We start from the raw sequence: 21416 nt of genomic DNA, 5'->3' as shown, positions 1-21416 counted from the left end.
ATCTCATGTTCCTGAGGCATCATTTGTTCAGCCATTGAAATGTTCATATTTTCACTTATTACTATATTGAAGTGGACTTTCTAAATAGACATTAATTTCCAGTTATCAGAGGATCCCTCAAGACCACAAAGTTGTCAATGGAAGAAGATATACATTTTGTCAGGTCTTTCAGCTTCTCCCTGAATACCAAAGAATTAAATAAATAAATAAAACATCACTCAATCAATCTATCTATCTATCAAATAAACAACTTTGTTAGCTGCCCCATAACAAATTGTTCTCTGGGAGACTCGCAACATTAAAAAACGTTTTTAAACATCCAATAAAAACACATAAAACATAACAAACAAATTACAACACAAAATTAAAAAAAATACAGTGCAGAACATCTTTAACACTTTTATTTTAAAATTAAAATAAAATAGTTGTTGTTATTCCAAATAGCAAAGAACTAGAAAGGAAAATATGGTAACTTCTGAGAAATGCTGCTACTGTTTGAAAAAGGGCTGAAGAGAATATGCTGAAGCTCAAAGATATTTTCTGTGGTGGGCTAACTGGGTTAATGTTGTGGCTATGATGTTTGCTGAATATCAGAATAAATGTAATTTCAGAAAGCACCCTCCATGTTTTTTAATGTAGCATTTTAAATAACAAGGAGTGGCTTTAAAATAAAATTTCTGTCTTGAAAATAAACAGTTGCAATAATATATTTGAATATGCAGGGGCAAAGCAAAGTTGGAGTGGGCCCTGAGACAAACATGAAGATGAGGCCCCCCCCCCACCATCTGTCTTCTTCAATCCCTGCATATGTTTGGTGCAGAAGTGCTGTAAGAGCATGGTGAAAAACAGAACATTCTTGGCATGTCCTTTCTCTCACTCCTATGCAAAAACACACACTCCCTGCATTTTCTCACATGCTTTTGCAAATGTGCATTTTCCTGGCTCAGAGAGAGAGAGATGCCTACTACCTACATATATGCCTCCTGGAAAGGGCTTGTCCTTTTTGAAGCCAAGATGGGTCCTCCAGTCAGGAGCCAACAGCATGCCAGTGAGTTGGGGAGGTGAGAGAAATGGAATGAAGAGCGATCTTAAGTCCCCTCCTTAAGAGGCCCAAAGACATTTGTCTCTCCCCCACATTGTTCAATTATAGCTAGGCCCCTGTGAACGTGTTCAATCTGCTTTAATAAAACTGTAGTTATGGTTCACTAACGCAGTTCATTGACTGCTTGTTTTGTATTGAATTTAAATACCTTTGAAACAGCTCATCATAACATGAATCATATTATGATTACTCCATGGATATGTTCTTTTTTACAGGGAAGACCAAGAGCTAAGGTATCTTGGAAGAAAAATGGTGCCCATGTAGACAAGAGCCAGATTAATATCCGCAACAGTGAAAATGACACCATCATCTTCATCCGAAAGGCAGAAAGGATCCATTCAGGGAAATATGACATGAAAGTCAAAGTCGATAACTTGGTGGACAGAGCCACAATAGAGATTCAAATAGTTGGTATGTCTACCATTGCATGATTAATAGGAATACAGCCTCCCTAAAACTTTGGTCCAATGAGGCGTTATTTTAAAAATGTGATTGGGACTAACATACATCTTGTTATTCAGTAAATAGCAGCAATTCAATACCTGGTCAGTGATCTCCTTGCATGATACTTTACAACCCCCTAACTAGATAATGATGCATTTTAACCATTTGTCTAGTTTGACCCTCAGATTTGTGAGTTTCTGTAACAGTAAATAACAGCCTGACTCTATAATGCATACTCAGAAGTCAATCCCATTGAATTCAATGGGACTTGCTTCCAAAAAGGTGATAGGATTACAGCCTAAGGATATAGTCTAAGGATTGCCCCAGGACTTTGTAGCAATATGGCTGAATATGGGTGAGAGCTACTGTGCTGGAAATAATCACCATGATCAGATACGAGTTTGTGGGCAAAACCATCTTGTAGGACAAAAATGCAGGGGAAGTGGCCTGATGGAGCTAGGATTGGAGACAATTCAAGCACCATCCTAAAAGGCCTTTTGTCTATCAAGAAGGCAGCCATCATGTAAACAAAGAAAATCAAAATTCTGTGCCAAGGAAAAGCTAAATCTTGTGGCATTATTAATTATGCAGATAGAGCAAAATTAACTACAGTGGTAGATCTGGAAGTACTGATGGAGCTGTTTTATTCCAACAGATCGTCCAGGCCCACCCCAAGTTGTAAACATTGTAGATGTCTGGGGAGAGAATGTTGCTTTGGATTGGAAGCCACCAAAGGATGATGGCAATGCAAACATTACTGGCTATACAATTCAAAAAGCTGATAAAAAGAGTATGGTAAGTAAACATAATATCATTTGCTTAAATCATAACAATTGATTGTATCTGTAGAAAGAATAACTATCTGGCAGAAAGAAAGTAGGGTTGTAGATCTCTATATGCTGCCTTTGACCTTGTACTATGGTGCTTATATTGTTCATTTCCAGGGAAGAAGATAAGCACTGCCTTGAGGGCAAGTCAGAAGCCAGTTGCTTCCTGATGACTGAAATAGTCAATGCAGGCCTTGTAGAGAGTCAATTGTATACAAAATTGCTCCGGGGCAAAGCCATGTTTGTCCAACCCAGAGACAAGTCTGCTGTGTGCAAATACCTTAGCATTCTGATGTCATTGTCTACTGTGTTCACTGTTTTGTTATTATTAATCACTCCCATATGGCACATTTCACTCTACATTCAAAGTTCTTCTTTGCACCTCACAATATCCCTGTGATGAAGGTTATGCTGAGAGCTCTTAGCCCTATTCAGACCATATTTGAATACATGGAGCAGAGGTGGGGGGGCAGAAGGGCCATATAATGGCCAGCGTGGGTGAGCCAGCATGGTGTAGTGGTTAGAGTGCTGGACTAGGACCGGGGAGACCCGAGTTCAAATCCCCATTCAGCCATTTAAAAAAAACTAGCTGGCTGACTCTGGGCCAGTCACTTCTCTCTCAGCCTAACCTACTTCACAGGGTTGTTGTGAAAGAGAAACTCAAGTATATAGTACTTGACTCTGGGCTCCTTGGAGGAAGAGCGGGATATAAATGTAATAATAATAATAATAATAATAATGAAAAGAAAAAGAAAAAACAAGGCTCCTGATTGCATGGAAATCGCTTTTCACAAACAGTTGTATGTGCAGGGGCTTTTTCAGACCTTCTATTAAATGTCTGGTGACTGGGTGCATGTGGACCAGCACTCTCCTGCATACATCCATATGATGCCTGGATAGGACTATTGACTTGCCCTGAGCCACTGTCCATTTCCATTAGATCTGAGAGATGGAGGGGCCACGCAAGGCTGGACTGCAGAGATCGATCTCAGGACCAGAGCCAGAAGGCTCAGTGGCGAGTTACTTACACAAAGCTCTTGCAGCAGTAGTTGGCAGGCAAAAACTTAATAATAAGCTTGAATAATAACCAGCTGCTCTGCCCCTTCCTGGACCTCAGCAGCAAACTGATCCAGGGCAAGTGCTTGTTCTTGACTCCCACTCCTTCATGGAAAAAATGGGGGGTTTGGGACTTTCTGGTGGGGGAGGGCATTCCTGGACAACAGGAGACACACAGAGCACGGTAGGGCACATTATTTTGATTTTTTAAAATGCTGTTTTTCACCAATTCTTGCCCATTTTTCCAGCCTCCAGGAACCTAACCTTCCCACCCCATTCCCATTGTCTTAATGCACGGCTGCTCAACTTTGGCCGCTCTACAGATGTTGGCCTACAACTCCCCTAATCCCTGGCTATTAGCCACTGTGGATGGGGATTATGGGAGTTGTGGTCCAAAAACAGCTGGGGGGCCTAAGTTGAGTAGGCCTGCCTTAATGTCTTGTTATCCATGGCTCCATTATTCATGGTTGTAGCGGATAACGGAACTCCCGTGGGTAACAGGTCCACCTGTATATGGGCACAACACTTGGTGGATCATATAGCTAAATCAAGACTATTTCAAAGTTATTCTGGGAATCAGATCCTGAATGTAGCTTATTTCAAACTCTGACAGTGGGGAAAGCTAATAACATTTATATAATATGAGAGACAAATGTAGATATGAGATGCAAATCTATATAGCAAGAAAGGGAAAAACTAAAGAGGTCTAATACAAGAATCAGCTTCCTTCAGCTATATGGGGGTGGCTTTATCATGAGACTGTGTGAGGCAGTAACCTCACATAGGCAGCAACACTAGAACCAGGGGTCATCCCATAAAACTGAGGGCCAGGAAATTTAGGAACAACAAAAGGAAGTACTTTTCCGCAGAGCACATAACTGATCTATGGAATTCTCTGTCACGGGAAGTGGTGATGGTCACTAGCTTGGATGGCTTTAAAAGGGGCTTGGACAAATCCGTGGAGGACAGGTCTATCAGTGGCTACTAGTCTGAGGGCTATAGGCTACCTCAAGATATCTCAAGAGGCTATAGGCAAGATGCCTCTAAATACCAGTTGCAGGGGAGTAGCAGTAGGAGAGAGGGTACGCCTGCATCTACCTCCTGCCTGTGGGCGCCTCAGAGGCATCTGGTGGGCCACTGTGGGAAACAGGATGCTGGACTAGATAGTCCTTGGGCCTGATCAAAGCAGGGTTTGTTCTCAGTCACGGAACCAGCTGAGTGGTGGCTCAGGTCTGGTCCCGCCCGGAGGCCCTCTGATGACGTCCCGTGCACGTGATGTCACATGCACGGGGTGTGCCTGAGCCCTGAGAGAATCCCCGCCCCGCCTACAAGCGAGCACTTGCCTGTCCTTCAGGCAGCATTTGCTGCCTGAAAGCATCTATTCCTCTTTCTCTTCCTCCAGAGAGAGAGAGAAAGGGGAATAGATGCTTTCAGGCAGCGTTTGCTGCCTAAAAAGGGCGGGCAAGTACTGGCTTGGGGCTCTTAGTAACCCAGGTGTGGGCGGGGGGAGTTCGTTCAGGGCTCTTCCAGAGCCCAAGCCACGCCCCCTTGGGGGCTTCAGTGGCCCCTACCATTGGCGGCCCGGGTTCTTTGAACTCGTTCGCACAATGTTGGCTACACAGCTGGCTGTTCTTACATCCTTCTGTTCTCAAGTGCGTGCAGGCATCCTGCTGCAGGCATTGCCCCACCTGCCTGCTGCTGCTGCTGCCCCATCCTCAGTGATGCTGCCATCTCTCTTTGTGCTTCCCCCCTCGCCAGCCCTGCCCCCTTGCTTTCCCCTCCCCTCACTGCTCTTGCCAGCCTGCCCTCTGCCTTACCACACCAGATGTCACCCCTCTTCCCCCTTGCTAGCAGCCTCACTTTCTGGGGTGTGCCGGTGCTGCTTACATGCCGTCACAGCTGCATGGAGTGTGATCCAGTTGGGGCAGCTTTTCCAACTGGCCAGCACCAGCTCCTTCTCTCTGTCTCTCAATGAGGTGCTTCACACGATCAAAGTAAAGTGCCTAGAGGTGGTTTGTGGGGAGAGTGAGCAGTGAGCCGTCCCTGGGAGGCTAGATTGGCCGCCCACACAATTACCGGCTCCATCATTGAGCCAGTAGGGTCAGTGGGGATTAGGGGCTGCCTGGCCACCGGAAGTCCCAGGATGCCCCGCTCCTTGGGAGTTGCCGCAGCTCATAGCTGTGCTGTGGCAACTCGCGATCGCCAAAATGGGATTCGCGGAGCGCTCGCATTGCTAACCTCGTTTAAGGGGAGGAATTAAGCAGGCTAACTGTTGGAAGCCGTGTGGCTCCCAGTGGTTCTCATGACCACTCGAAAGCGGGCTCCCTTGGCCTGCTTTCAAGCATTCATGTGAATAGTCTCCTACTGAGCAGCAGCGATGAAGCTGCCAGTGCTGGTTGCTTGCTCCATGCTGCCTCACTGGCATGCAAACAGCCAACAGCGGCATCCCCCAGAAGATGAGGCTGGCAGCAAGGGGGAAGAGCGACGGTGTCTGGGGTGATGATGCAGTGGGTGGGCCAGCTAGAGAGGTATGGCCGGGGTCAACAAGGGGCAGGGATGGCAAGCAGGATGGCTCCTGCACTAGGGGCAGGGGCATTGAAGGGAGGGCCGGGTGGCTTGTTGCCATTTGCCTCAAGCAGTGAAAGGCAATGAGCCGTCACTAAGCTATATTTTTAGCAGACTGATGCAGAGGGCTCTGGGAATTTTGTCCTACGGCAAGATCAAACCCACTATCTAAAAAGACATCTTTCATCTAAATATGGTCTCCTGGGGATTGTGCCAAGAAATATCTCAAACAGACTGTGTTGGAACATTTAAGACTCCTCAAGAGATGAGGTTCGCTATGCCAGGAATTCATCAAGGAAAGTCACATCCTCAGTACAGAAAATAACCTCTACATTTTGCCCTCTGGAGATCTGCATGTTGACAGGGATTTAGCAACTATTTCAATAAGTAAATTCAACTGTTTGGGGGCCAACTCATGTATTACATTTTTTAGGTGTGCATCTAAAAATGTAATATATTAATGTTAGGGCTAGTGTTGGGGGTTGTCATCATGATGTTAGGGCCCAGGGTCCTCAGAGGAGCCCACTGCTTATCCTAGAGTCCACGTTTTTGCCTGTCGTCCTCACATGGTGTTGGTGGTGGAGGAGCAATTTTCTCCATCCTCCCCTCTTTTCTACCATCCTATTAATCATGGTAAGTTCCACCATGAACAAAGGTGTGCACAAAATTGGCTGGCCCAATTCGGTTTGAGTCAGAACAGGACAGGGCCAGTTCACTTTTGGCCCCAATTGAACTCTGCCCCCCGGTTCAGTTCAGTTCAGGGGGGTTTCATTTTTAGTACTTGCACCCCCTCCAGGGGGTTTCTCCAAGGCTGAGGGGGGGGGCATCTGTGGAGGTTCCCCTGCCACTGCTGGCCTTCCTTGTGCCAAAATCACCCAATTTGGGCGTTCTTCAGCCTTTTCCAGGCCTTTCCCCCATTGCGGCAGCCATTTTTAAAGCCACCGCACATGTGCAATGGACCCCTGTATGGCCCAGCCACACAGGGGCCCATTGCACATGTGTGGCAGCCTCAGTGTCGACCCTGTTTGTACATCCCTACCATGAATCCCCTTTTCCACCCTCCCTTTTTCCTGAGTTAAAAACCAAAGAACAAAAAAACAGTTTTATTCAGTTACTACAGAATGCTTCTGTCTGAGGCTTCTAGCTTTCTTAGATACCCTTAGTAGATTACAAAAACAGATTATCTTAGGCACGCTTAAATGTTTATAGAGTCTTTTGCAATGCCCTAGGTAGGATGTGCATAGGCTAGTGGTTCTTATCTTAATCACTTTACAGGTAAACAATAATAGAACAGTGTCAGGAACAATCCAGAATTTTCACTTGAGGTACAAATGACCAGGCTCAAACTATCATACTTTGGACACATTATGTGAAAACCCAGCTCCCTTGAGAAGTCCATAATGCTGGGGAAAGGTGAAGGAAAGAGAAGAGGATGACCAGCAGCAAGGTGGATGGACTCGATTATGACAGCAATGAATGCACCACGGAGAGAGGTGGTGCTTCAACTTAAAGGCCAAGTTGAAGACAGATCATCCGGGAGAGAATCTATCTATGTGGTCGCTAAGAGTCGCACCGACTTGATGGCACTTAATCTATCAATCATCAAGCAATCAGGAGTATGAAAAACACACAGAGAGAAATAAAAATTCCTAACGCGCAGTCTGACTAAACAAACGGTTCCCTATGCTGAATTCCCTTTTCCTTGGAAACTCACCCAACACTTGATGAGAATCAAGCTTCCTGAAATCCTATCTCTCAAGGATCTGCAGTTATTCCATGTGAGAAACCTCTATGCTGGCTTTGACCATGAGGGAGCAAAAACTCCATGCCACTCACTAAGCCTTTCCACACACACTCCACTCCACTAAAGACTGCCCTTCTTGTTCCAAGAATTCTCAGCAACTGCTCTCTAGGTCCCATCCATCTGGTGTACTGATTGGCTTTCCTGGAATTCACCAGCGTGTTCAAGGCAGTGAATTCTTGTTGTTTTAAATCAAATGAAAGCCAACCAGCATGATTGATCTGCTGTCATAATAAAACTTCAGTGATGGAAGAAACTTCCTGATCTCTTCCTGCCTTGCAGTTATTAAGGCATAAGGGCTGCAGTTCAGATCAGGAACTGGCAGGCAGCCCAGCCTAACCCAATGATTCATTGTTTCTGAAATATTCAGGTTATTGCCAGCTTGGAAGCCAACCCAAGCCTCAAAGCATTTCTCCCATTCCAGAAGGGTGTGTTATAAGGTATATTTACTTATCAGTGAAGGAACAGCAGTCAGCATATGCTCAGATGCACTTATAATCACTCCACACACTGCAGCAAAATGGCAAAAGGGACTGACTGAACTTTATTTTATTTCATTTCATTTCATTTCATTTCTAGACCACCCCATCCAAAAGTTCTGGGCAGTGCACAACAAGATTAAAAAACACAAAAACAAACACAATTTAAAACACACTGCTTAAAACAATATAAAAACAGTTTTAAAACAGTTCCGAACCATTTAAAACCAATTAAACCATGTTAAAACAATTTTAAAACCTTAGAAGGCCAGGCCAAACAAGTAAGTTTTTAGGGCTCTCTTAAAGCTCAACAACGCGCCTAAGCTATGGATATCTGCCGGGAGTGCATTCCACAGGCCAGGAGCAGCTACAGAAAAGGCCTGGCTCCGAGTCGCCACCAGACGTACTGGTGGTAACTGGAGATGGACCTCTCCAGATGACCTCAATGGGCGATGGGGATTGTACAGAAAAAGGCACTCTCTAAAGTAGCCTGGACCCAAGCCATTCAGGGCTTTAAAGGTAATAACCAGCACTTTGTATTTTGCCTGGAAATGTAGCAGCAGCCAGTGCAACTGTTGTAAAATAGAAATAATACTAGCCAACCCCGCACAGAGTATCTGTGTGCTCTTTGGGGCCTGTGGTTACCTCTACCCCCCACTTCTGCCCCAGTCTTTGCTTCCGAGCCCAGCCACCTCTCCTCCCCACTTTCTTTCCCCCCTCCTGGGCCTTGCGTCCGGGAGGGGCCGGGCCCGCCACTGGGCCCGCCACCTCTGGCCTCCACAGCTGGGCCACAGCATGGCCACCGCCACAGCAACCAATCCTCCTGGGTGCACCTCAGCCAATCAGGTGCATCTGCCACCCAGCCAATCAGCTGGGCTCTGGGATGTACATTCCAAGGCAGACCCAGGAGAATTAATATAATAGATGGTCTCTCTGAGATGACCCAGAGACCAACCTGGCTGTCGCATTCTGAACCAACTGAAGTTTCTGAACTACGTACAAAGGCAGCCCCACACAGACCACATTGCAATAGTCAAGCCTGGAGGTTACCAGCTGATGCACCACCATTTTGATAATGTTCTCTTAAAGGAATGGACGCAGCTGTAGAATCAGCTGAAGTTGATGGAAAGTGCTCCTGGTCATATCCTTGACCTGAGATTCCAGAGTGAAGCCTGGATCCAAGAGCACTCCCAAGCTGCACACCTGTTCTTTCTGTGGGGGTGTAACCCCATCCAGCACAGGAAGATCTAACTCATCCCTCAAATTCCAATCCCCCACAATGAGCAACTCCATCCTGCTTGGATTCAGCTAAAATTTGTTATCCCTCATCCAGCCCATTACTGCCTGTAGGCAGGCATTTAGGGAATGAATGCTAGATGATGATGATGATGATGATGATGATGATGATGATGATGATGATGATAAGAAATAGATTTGGGTGTCATTAGCATATTGATAACACCCTGCACCAAATATCTTGATGACCTCACCCAGCGGTTTCATGTACATGTTAAAAAGCATTAGTGACAGAATGGAGCCCTGAGGATCTGCATATAATAGCTCCCATTACAAAGAGCAACTGCCACCAAGCTCCACCATCTGGAATCTGCCTGAGAGATAGGAGTGGAACCACTGCAAAGCAGTGCCTCCTATTTCCAACTCTTCCAGGCGATCCAGAAGGATACCATGGTTGGTGGTAACAAATGCCACCAAAAGAACCAACAGAGTCACACTCCCTCTGTCGCTTCCCTGGTAAAGGTCATCCATCAGGCCAACCAAGGCTGTCTCAACCCCATAGCCTCCTCTAAAGCCAGTTTGAAATGGGTCTAGATCAGGCCTGCTCAACTTCTGACGTGCCTTCTTTCTATTTATTCTCCCAAGGGCTCCAGAAATCTCGCCCCTCACGAGAGCAAAGATGTTGTGTAATTTTTGGTCAGTTCATAGAGATAGGGGAGTAATTGGTTTTTCATAAATAAGCTGCCCCTAGCAACTGCTAGAAGACACCTGTGGTGTTTTTGGTTAATCTATTCCTTGATCCAGGCGAGCTTTTGAATGGGGCTTTAGTTACTTGTATTCCCAGCCATGGAATAGAGGCGGGGCTAACAAACAGCCAGCAGCAAGAGCACTGAAACGCCTTCTGCACTTGCCGCTCTGTACATCATGTCTATATCTTTAAACTACTAATATTCCTGATTCCACTCCACTGCCTTGCCCTTGCATACCACAACTCTTTCTCTTGGATTCTACAACAACCAATTTCCAATCTCCTCCCTTATTCTGGACCCCACTTCCTTGACTGTCATGAGCTTTGCGCTCACTCTTTGCCTGCTTATATGCTGTTGCTACTCCTCTGACAACTGTACTCTCTGACCAAGGCTGTGTGAATGTGTGTTGAACGTTTTACCCTGCTGTCCATACATTATCCATGAATTCTGAGAAACCAAATAGCACAAAATTGCTATTTAAGTAGGCTAGCTAGCTAGGTAGCTTGGATGCAATGACCTCTAAATTAAATGCGTTGGGCATTTTTAGTTTTCCCCCTCCAACCTCTGGCTTCCTTCCCTGAAGTGGTACTTTAGCAATATATGAACAACATGACCTTTGAATAACAAGGCCTTCTCATAAATCCCTAACTTGTCAAACCCCACATTTCGTCATATTGCTTTTCCTAGAAAGATCATCCTGCTACTAAGCAGAATGTGCCAAGCTGCTAGGATTTGATTTCCATTCAGATTTTACTGCCAAGTTACTAGGATTTGCTTTCTATTCAGGTTTTCCTGCCAAATGCATGTGGTGGTTTTTTTTCCCCCTAGACCCTGCTTTCAAGGCAGGCTGACAAGGGCCAGACTCATTAATACAGAATGTTTTGTAGGTAGCAACAATAACAGACGAGTGAATGTGACCACTCAATTGTTTAAGCAGCAGTATCATTGTTTTTAATGCGGTGGGGGGGATGATACATTTGTTCCTATGTTTTTGGAGGACTCTATTATAAATCCATTTTGAGAAAATGCATGTTTATGAACTGCGGTACCATTTTGGAAGTTGTCTCAGGGTCAGGGGCACCAAATGTCTAACATCCCAGCAGATAATTAATTGCTATGGCTGGGATCCAAAGAGCTACTTTAGACATTCACAAGAGCTCGGGCATGCCTGGTGATTGCCTGGTGAGGTTTCTCCCCTTGCTTTGTGCAGCTGACTGACACCCTCAACACACAAACACCCATGCAATATCAGAATATTCCAAAGTGCTTTGGAAAGTCCCTTCGTGTTCAAAAGTGGCTTGCTATATGGGATGGAATAGAGAGGGATATTTAAGGAACATTAATCTAACATCCCATTGGGGATGAGGAAAAGGTTGTACAGCACCCTGCCTTTTGTATGGTGCCCAGTCTTTTATTTATTTATTATTTTATTTATTTAGTACATTTATGTGCCACCCCATACAAAAAGTCCCTGGGCAGTTCACAATATAAAACCATTAAAACATTAACATAATTAAAACAATATAAAATACCCAAAAAAACCCCTCTTAAACCGAAGCTATAAACTAAAAGCCTGACTAAACAGGTATGTTTTTCGGTCCTTCTTAAAAATATTCAGAGAAGAGGAATCTCTAATTTCATTAGGAAGTACGTTCCAGAGCCTTGGGGCCTGGTTTCGAGTCGCCACCAACTGAGTCAGTGGCAACAGCAACCAATGCCGTTGTTGTTATTTATTAGTTTTGATCCGAATTTACTGCTTTTTGTGGCAGCTTCTTCTGTCAATGAGAGGAAACAGAACGCCATTCATTGACGGGGTCCTTCGGCTCACAGAAGGGGTCCTCGCATGAGTGCAATTCTTCTTCCTTCCACAAGTATAAGTTTGGATCCAACCCACTTATTCAGGCAGTTTGCATGGTTGTTAATTGGGTAGGACAAGTGTCCTACCCAGCTTTGGGAGCTGTGTGTGCTCCTGATTTTTGATGGTGTACTAGCAAACAACTAGGTAGGGTTAAGGGAGTGCTCATCTGTGCAGACAGGAGCTGGGTAGAATGGCTTTTCCTCCTGCCTCATTAAAATGCTGGGTTGGGTAGGACAGCACTGTCCTACCCAGCTCCTGTCTCATGGATGATCACTCCCCACTCCTCTTACCTAAGTTTTTACCAGCACACGATTGAAAATTCAGGAGCCAGCATAGTGTAGTGGTTAGAGTGTTGCACTAGGACCGGGAAGACCTGAGTCTGAATCCCCATTCAACCATGAAACTCACTGGGTGACTTTGGGCCAGTCAGGTCTCTCTCAGCCTAACCTACCTCACAGGGTTGTCGTGAGGATAAACATAATCATCTACACCACTCTCAGCTCCTCGGATGAAAAGCAGGATATAAATATAAAAATAATAAAAATAGGAGCTCACACAGCTCTTGAAACAGGATAGGTTGTCCTACCCAGTTAATGATCATGTGGATTGCTTTGATGTGTGGTTCTTTGGATCACAGACATTATTCACAGTTAGGTTTAAAAAACACATTTAAATCTATTTTTATTCAAAATTTTAATCAATATTTACTTCATCTGTCAAGAGATGTCAGAACTAAAGCTTTCCTAGAACCTTAATGTACAATATGTGCTGGCTAGTTGTGGTTACTCATGGGAAGACACCCTGTACATTCTGCTTGGATGCATTCTGCAGAAACCCTTTTCTTTATTACTCTTTCATGTTTGCAGGCTTAGTCTGCTGTACTTACCAAAGGTTTCTTTATCCCCTTAACATGTGTTCTCTTGGTTATCTTCCCATGGGAAACTATTTCTTAAAAGTCAACTGTTTGTTAATGGTCTGACACTATGAAGAAAATTAACCTGTGCTTATTTCTTTCAGGAATGGTTCACCGTGATTGAACACTACCACCGAACCAGTGCTACCATTACTGAACTTGTCATTGGGAATGAGTATTACTTCCGGATCTTCGCTGAGAATATGTGCGGTCTCAGTGAGGATGCAACCATGACGACAGAGAGTGCTGTGATTGCAAAGGATGGTTAGCAAGCTTTACTATAAAACTATGGCACTGAAATATGGCAGAGGAGGACAGATAAAAGGAGGAGAAGCTGGAGCATAGCTGGCTGCTATTGTGTGTGCTTTGGGTAGATGCAATTTACTAAGTGTGCGAAAAATTATGGATAGCATTTGGTTGTGCATGAAGAGTATAAAACTGTTTCAGAGGGCACAGGAGACTTGGCTCTTGGCTTGAATTGTAACTTAAATGTATTTGGCTGACATCCTCACTAACCAACCGAGGATGCAGCAGAAGCTACATCTTCACAATGTTCTTAATGCAGCTGGAGGCTTGCCTACTTATGTGGCATATATGCACAGGGGAGAGGCAAGTGATGTTCACTGCTATTCACCCCTACCTCTGCATCACCTGGTCCTCCAGGACGCATTTTTGGAAGGCACAGAGCATTTCCAGAGGCAAAAATTGTTCCCATCCCCATGTGTGTGTGCTGTGGAAGTGGAGACGCCTTCAATTGTGAGGACTCAGCTCCAGCTGCATCCTTGATTGGTTAGTCAGGACAGCCATTTTTCTTTATGGGGGGAGAAAGCCACTAACTTGTTAAAGTTAGTTGCGTTTCACATGGGGCGCAAACCTCATCAGATTAAAAAAAAATGGGAATGTTCAATATAATGCTGAAGGAGGGGGGGAAATGCAAAACCCGTGAACAAAAAAAAACCCCCAAAGAAAATGATGAATAGTAAACAGATAAATAACCAGCTCTCAACACACGTGAAAATAATAAAAAACATCTGTATAACACATATAAAAATACAATGGCATAATACCAAGTAGAATTACAAAATGCAATGAAAAGAATGAGAAACCAGTATATACAGGTGTCCAAACATAGTCTGAGATGTCTTCAAAATGAGAAATTGAAGAGTACATACAGTAGAGGTAATGAGTCCTCAAATCCAGAAGAAGGAAACGATGTACTCAGTAAGATGTTGTGAATGCATGTAGTTCAAGGCATGAATCCTTCATTTGAGGAAAACAAGCAACATGCTCTGTGATGACTGAAAATAATTGGTGATGGAAGACAAAGCACACCAGGGAAAAACCACAACAGCTACCCCGGGATAAGGAGCTGTTTCATCCAAAGCTTCATCAGGGGCTGGTTCCCATTAGTACAGGACAAAAGTAGAAAGCCTCACCTGAACCCTGAGGCTTTAACATGCTTGGAGAAATTTGATTGCATAAGAAATGCTTTTCTACTTTTGTCCAGTACTAATGGGAACCAGCCCCTGATATATGGCAGCTTCCTATGTCCCTAATCACATTTAGTCCAGGCAGATAAAGAAATATTTAGGAACAAGCCTAGTTAATGGTCATGTGAGTCAGTCTGGCTAGGAAGGAAGGAAGGAAGGAAGATGGTAAGAAAAGTGACTGTAGAATTTGGCCTGTCACTGCATATTATACAAAGCCCATCTTGTTCACAAAGCCTGTAAACTACTTAGCATCCTATTTTGAGAGCATAAGGAAGATTTAACCCATGCCCTGTTCACTAGGGAAATTTTCATCTCATGTAGCCTTTCTGAGCATGAGGATAGTTTCGGGCAAAGTACTGCAGAATCTGCTTGTCTGGCTCTCACTTTATTCTGAACCAGTAGATCATTTTTTCAGTGAAGCGTATTTTGCATGCAGCAAAACAATGAGGAGACTCTTACAATCGGCCAAAAGTGGGCTAAGGGAGCCTAGCCCACTTTTGGGCGAGTGTGAGAACCACCGGGCTTGCAGGTGAGTCCAGTTTCCTCAAAGTGGGTAATCCCGCCTATATGATCGTAGCGGGTAACTCCGCTAGCCCTGTCTATTTGATTGTGTATTGCCGTGGCACGGCTACGCACCATAGCAACATATGAGGAGACCCCTGCCGGGAGGCTGAAACAAGCCTCCTTGCCCTGGGGGTCTCTCCAGGGTGCCCCACGCACTCGTGTGGGGCATCCTGGAACTTCCAGGGGCCATGCGGCCCCGATCCCTGCAGCCCCCACCTGCTCCGTGACAGAGCCAGCAGTTGTGTGGGCAGCCAATCCGGCCACCCAGGGCTGCTGGCGTGCTCGTCTGTGGGGAAAGTGGGCTAAGCCCGCTTTCCCCGCTAACCCCATTCAGGTGAGTCTCACTGATTGTGAGACTCTCTCAATGATTACACCATCAGTCTGAACAGGCAGTGGTGGCCCTTAGGAAATGCAAATCTGAGCCCATCAGAAAATAAATAAAATAGGCTATGTGTGGTCCTTTAAATGTAGATCATAAAGAGTGCATTCTTGGTCAACTCAGTTGTGCTCTCACTCACAGCCCTTGAGAGATCAGGGGAGGTGGTAAGGGTCATCTAGCAACCAACAAGATATGTTGATGAAGTTTCTTACATGCGAGGCAGTTTATAAAATAAGGGCAAGCCATTAAGATTTCAGGTGACATGACAGAGGAATGTACAATAGACGACATCTCAAGGTCAATTTTGCTCTCATGCCACTGGTGCTGCTTAAACATTAAAAGGAATAGTATTAATCACAGAACAACTGGGAGGGCTGCAGCTTGTGTGTGTGCACACTTATTTTTCATGCATTTCCTGAAGAGTGTGGATCTGTTTTATAGGTAAAGTCTACAAAAACCCAATTTATGAGGACTTCAATTTCACGGAACCACCAATGTTCACTCAGCCTCTAATAAACACATATGCGGTCTCTGGTTACAATGCAACTTTGAACTGCAGTGTCCGGGGAAATCCCAAGGTAATTAATAAGAATGATGATGCCAAACAGCACAAAAGTACTTAAATCAATGTGGACATTTTCAAATGTGATCATGCTTTTCTTTATTCAAAAAGCAGATGATATTCAGGCCTTGATGAAAAGATTATAGTAATAGTGGAGTATATAATGTCTCCACCTTTCCACATCCTTGTTATATAGCAAAATGAATGAATAATCTCACCTCCACCAACAAGCTACATACAGTATTTACCTGAAGCCAAGACTAGTTTCCCCCCCAAATTCTTTGATGTTAATAATTGGGGGGGGGTCCTGTTTCGTTCAAGGCAAATATATATATATATATATATATATATATATATATATATATATATATATATATAGGCTATTCCCACGATCTGCAAAAATCAGGCTAGGAGAGCCTAGCCCGATTTTTGCAGATTGTAAGAACTACCGGGCTTGGCTGTGAGCCCAGTGGTTCTAGAGCAGGTAACCCACTCAAGAACCCCTGCCCCAAAACCAGGTTTGTGGAGCGAGCACTCTGCAAACCTGGTTTTCTAGATCGTGACTAGTCGCGGCATGGCTTCGCGCCACACCTACTGATGAAGAGACCCCCGGAGGGGAGGCGAAAAGCCATCTCCCAGCTCCAGGGTCTCGCCAGCATGCCCTGCGCACTCACGCAGGGCATGCTGGAGCTTGTGGGGGCCGATTGGCCCCTGCTCCCCACAGACCCCGCTGGCTTCGTCTCGGAGCTGGCAGTCATGTGGGCGGCCAATTCGGCTGCCCAGGGCTCCTTTTCCACTCGTGAGCAGGGAGAGTGGGCTTGGCCCGTTCTCCCCGCTCACCCTGCAAAACTGGGCCTCACGGATCGTGAGACCCGGCTCAGAGAGTTGTCTTAAATTCAGTCATCTTCTATTTTGGCAAATATGGTTGTCTTAGTTTCTTTTCATTTCTGCTGTGTAGATATTGTGGTACTTACTGAACCAATGACATTTCATTTGCAATGAAATGAAGCCAAAATGGTTTCTCCTCCACAAACTCTTAACTTTAATGTGAGACCCCAACAAGATATTTTAGTGCTCCATCCCTTGTTTGTATGTGCTTTGACTGCAGCCCAAGATAACATGGATGAAGAACAAAATAGTTATAATGAATGACCCACGGTACAGAATGTTTGGTAACCAGGGTGTCTGCACTTTGGAGATCCGCAAACCCAGCCCCTATGATGGTGGGACATACACTTGCAGAGCTGTCAATGATCTTGGTGAGGCAGATGTTGAATGCAAACTGGAAGTTAAAGGTAAGGTTGTCTAAACGAGATCAAACCATTGTTTCTAAACAGCTTGTGTCAAATATTCATTGCTAGAGGAAAAAGGTTCAGGGGGGAAATCTGTTCCTTAACTGGTCTGTGTGATTATCATAAAGCTACATCTTGCTGCTGTTGTTTTTAGCAAGTTTACTGGGTGAAATGATGATTAAATATAATTTAGGAAATTGGTGATTTGTTGATTGCATGGAAAATGTTAGCAAAACGTCTGTCAAATATTTAGGATGTACTGGGAGTTATGAAACATGTCCTTTTTAAATGCTAGTAATACACCCTAACAATGCATTTATCAGCTGAATATATCTGAGCAATAAAGGGATAATATCAGGTCCAAACTACACAAGACAGTTGGATCTTCTGATGTTGATATATGTACTTAAAAGCAGTCTGGACAAAGACTGATAGAAAGAACCTGTTATTTGACCTTGACAGATGCAATAGACAAGTCAATAGAAAAACCACATACTAGCGAAGACACTGGTCTCAGTAGCAATACTTTTTATTGACATATAGAGTGCATGCTAGCCACTGACGTATGGGTACCTATACGGTCTTGAGGTTCACATTACCCCTACTTTGTAGCACTGTACAGCCAGCTCAGAGGTGGGGTGAGGCCTGAGACAGGGTGCTAAATGCTGCCTCCCTTTCTTCCAAGCAGGAACAATAACCCTCTGCTTGGTTTTGTGTGCGTGCATGTGCATGAACACAAGCCTCTACCTGCCACCAACTCCTCCTTTGCAACAGCAATAGCTGCTGCATTACTATAACATGTGTACCTTCCTTCACCTCATTCCTTGTTTGCCATTGGCCTCCTAATGAGAAGGGGGACAGGAGACTACAGACACTTACAGTGGGAAAGGCATTCGAGTACTGGAGAGGCTCTACAAAGTGAAGCTCTTCTCATGATCCGTGAGAAGAGCTTCTGTCGGGTCTACGGACTTAGCCTGCTCTCCCTGAAGATGATCCTGCCCAAAGCCCTGGGCGGCCGGATCGGCTGCCCACACGATTGCCGGCTCCATCCTGGAGCTGGTGAGGGCTGCTTGGATCGGTGGCCACCTAGCCCCTGGAAGCTCCAGGATGCCCCGCATGAGCACGCAGGGTATTCTGGAGAGACCCCACCCAAGGCCGGGAGGCTTGTTTTAGCCTCCCGGGGGTGTGTGTCTTTTTGTGTGTTGATGTGGCACAGAGCCATGAAGTGGCAGCACATGATCAACTGAATGGGGTTAGTGGAGCGCTCGCTCCGCTAACCTTGTTTAAGGGGAGGGGTAGTTTCAGTAGTTTGCTGCCAGGAGCAGCGCAGCTCCCGTGACAGCAGATGACCAGGAGAAATCGGGCTAGCCTCCCTTAGCCCAATTTCTCCTGGTAGTGGGAATAGCTTCAGTGTCTCCTAACATCCGTTCCCCATTTCGTCTTCTGTTTCCTCCCCCTTCTTATTATCAGATCAGCAGCAAATGAGGGGAAAGGCAGTGACAGCAGCACAAAGGAAGTGGAAGAGAGGGGTGGAGCTGAGAAGCCCCTTTGCCAAGTGGTGATTGTGCCGCTACTCAGCAAAGAGCTGCTTGAATGGTGGGGGTGATCGAGAGCGGCAAGTGTGGTGCCAGGAAGCATCTTGCTGCCCTGTTGACACCCCAATAATTGCTGCTCCGGGTGACACACGTTTTGGGGGGAACACAGAAACCAGGGGAGAGTTCAAAGCAAATGTTTCACTTTATTTATACACACACTCACCATTATTGTAGCCATATACCACTTGTTATACAAAGCAGAAAGCCTTAAAGTATTAAGAGTATGTTATTCAAAGTCCAAGGTGATTCCTACAGATGAGAGAAGGGGCTGAATTTAGTTTTGAATCGATTGGAAATCATGTTCTCAGATTATAATATAGTATTAAAAATCAAATGTGTCCATTGTTTATGTAACAATTCAGTTTATTTAGTGTATTTTTATATTGCATTTCTCCTTAGTTTGGACTGTGATTAACTGTATATGTAATTTTTTAAATCTTGACCAACAATTCCAATAGGATAGAAATGAACTGTGCCACAAAATGTTAATTTGCTTGTAGAGATATAAATTGTACACAAAGGTAATCACATTTTCCTATTTCCTTTTTACTCTTTTCTGTACATTTGGGGCAAACATTCTCTTTCACCCCACATGAGAAGTGATTACCCCTTGAAAAGCCATCTCACCTTACTTTCAAGTCTTAAAGGTCAGGTTAGACTAATCTGTCACTATAACTCATTAGCCTTCCAGCCCTAAATCTCACACTGGTGACTCACTTCTTCAAAAATTCAAATGTGAGCAAATTTGTATTGCTCACAAGAAAGGCTAAAAACCACCAGTATGGAAAACTCAGTAAAATAGTCTTTAGCCGATATACTGAACAACTTTATGTTCACATTGTAACATTGCATTTGTGCAGTTGCACAAGAGCACAAATTGTGCAATCTCAAAAAATGTACAATGCGATTGCGCAATTACCACCCTTGTGCAATAGTGCAAATGCAACATTACAATGTGAACGTAAAGTTGTGCAGTATGTCAGCCTTTGTCTCCAGCAACTCATATATTATTGTAACAAACAAACAAAAACACCTGGCTCTAGCCTCTAAAATGTATGTATTCATAGCTTCTCCATCCATGTGGAGTCCTTCCATATTTAACAGAACTGATTACATTTCAGTTCCCCACATTCTCTGTTTTAACCTATAGAGTTGAAGAACTAAAACTGTTCTATATCAAAAGCATGAATTTCACTTATTTTCATAGTGAGAAAAGAAACTCTCGCAAATATCTCATCCCTGAGTTGTGATTTTCTCCCTCCCTCACCTCCTTTCTCCGTATGGTATTTGATACTGTGTTTTATCAACCCAATTCACAAATCCACCTCCAAAGCAGTTCAGCAGCATTTCCTCCTGCTGAACTGGTTGGGCGTGTAGCTCATGCTTCCCTCCTAACCAATAGTCATTAAGGTCTCTGACTCACCAGTGTTTCCTTACAGTAGCATATTTTTTCCATTAGCTTAGTCACTTTTCATAAGAGCAACCAGGGTTTTCAAAAAGTGATGCCCAAATCAGTGATTTTCATTGATATCAAAATACTGTCGTTTTGTACGGCCATGTGGACACAAAACTGCTCCCCCTTCAAGGCTGCTCCATTCATTTGAAGGGAGGCAAAATATGTGTATGCCCATTATTTTGCACTGGTAGATATTATCCTCCCTACAACTGAAGTGAATAGAGGTGGCCCCTATCAGGAAGAGTTAAGTTCTAACATTCCATTCTAATTCTTCTTTGGAATGTCTGTGGGTTTGTTTTTTCTGTTTCTGATCTTCTCTTTTTAATATTATGTGCAGATATTAGCAACTATTGGAATGTAACAAAGCTTTGTAGGCCTGGAATATAACTTGCACACTGGGAGGCTGCACACAACTAGTGGCAAGTCCAGTTGGTGTGAACTGCCAATTCTAAGCAAGCATGTGTTCCTGGCATGAGTCAGTACTTCCACCTATTCCGTATTGTGTAAACCTACCAATGTGGAATTAACATGCCGCACTTCCCTCCATCACCCAACTTCAAATCTTGAAGTTGTCGGATTCCCAGAGGAAAGTGCAGCTTGTCAACCCTATATTGGCAGGTTCACACAACATGAAAGGGCTGTATTTGCTCGCCCCAGGAGTGCCTGCTCACTGGGAATCTGCTGCCAACCAGACTTGTCCCTGGTCATCTGACGCTCCCCACCGTAAAAGTTGTTTCTTTGCTAAACAATTATGGTGATCCTAATTTTGTTCTTCTGGTGCCACTTTGCTTTACTTTAAAGGCCAGCATTGCCAGCGGAGGAGCACATTTGCCTCATATTAATTTAATTTAAATATTTGATTGTGGCATTTCAATCTAAAGCTCTAGTGCATATGGAGCTCTGACTATGCGGTGGGCAGGCTGTCCCTGTTTCCTTCAACATGAGAGAATGTTCCATGTGTACATTGTCATTGTCAGCAAAAGAGTCTCTGCTCATGCGCTGCTCCATCTGCATTTTGGAGCTCCCATAGACACTGGGAGTTACTGCC

At 44.5% G+C, this 21416-nt stretch overlaps 1 protein-coding gene across 12 annotated transcripts in view; it reads left to right on the top strand.

Moving 5' to 3' along the window:
- Positions 1-21416, top strand: part of MYBPC1 (myosin binding protein C1) — a 130947-nt gene that overhangs the window by 102638 nt on the left and 6893 nt on the right. For all 12 annotated transcript variants that reach the window (XM_053255296.1, XM_053255297.1, XM_053255295.1 and 9 more), the window contains 5 exons: positions 1318-1513; positions 2202-2341; positions 13135-13294; positions 15905-16041; positions 17134-17320. In XM_053255296.1, the coding sequence (XP_053111271.1) occupies positions 1318-1513; positions 2202-2341; positions 13135-13294; positions 15905-16041; positions 17134-17320 (820 nt within the window). The remainder of the gene's footprint in view (positions 1-1317; positions 1514-2201; positions 2342-13134; positions 13295-15904; positions 16042-17133; positions 17321-21416) is intronic.

The sequence above is a fragment of the Hemicordylus capensis genome, chromosome 5 (assembly GCF_027244095.1).
Source record: "Hemicordylus capensis ecotype Gifberg chromosome 5, rHemCap1.1.pri, whole genome shotgun sequence".
Classification (NCBI taxonomy): Eukaryota; Metazoa; Chordata; class Lepidosauria; order Squamata; family Cordylidae; genus Hemicordylus; species Hemicordylus capensis.
Note: the sequence above shows the minus strand (reverse complement) of the source record. Positions and strands in the feature narration are given on the sequence as shown.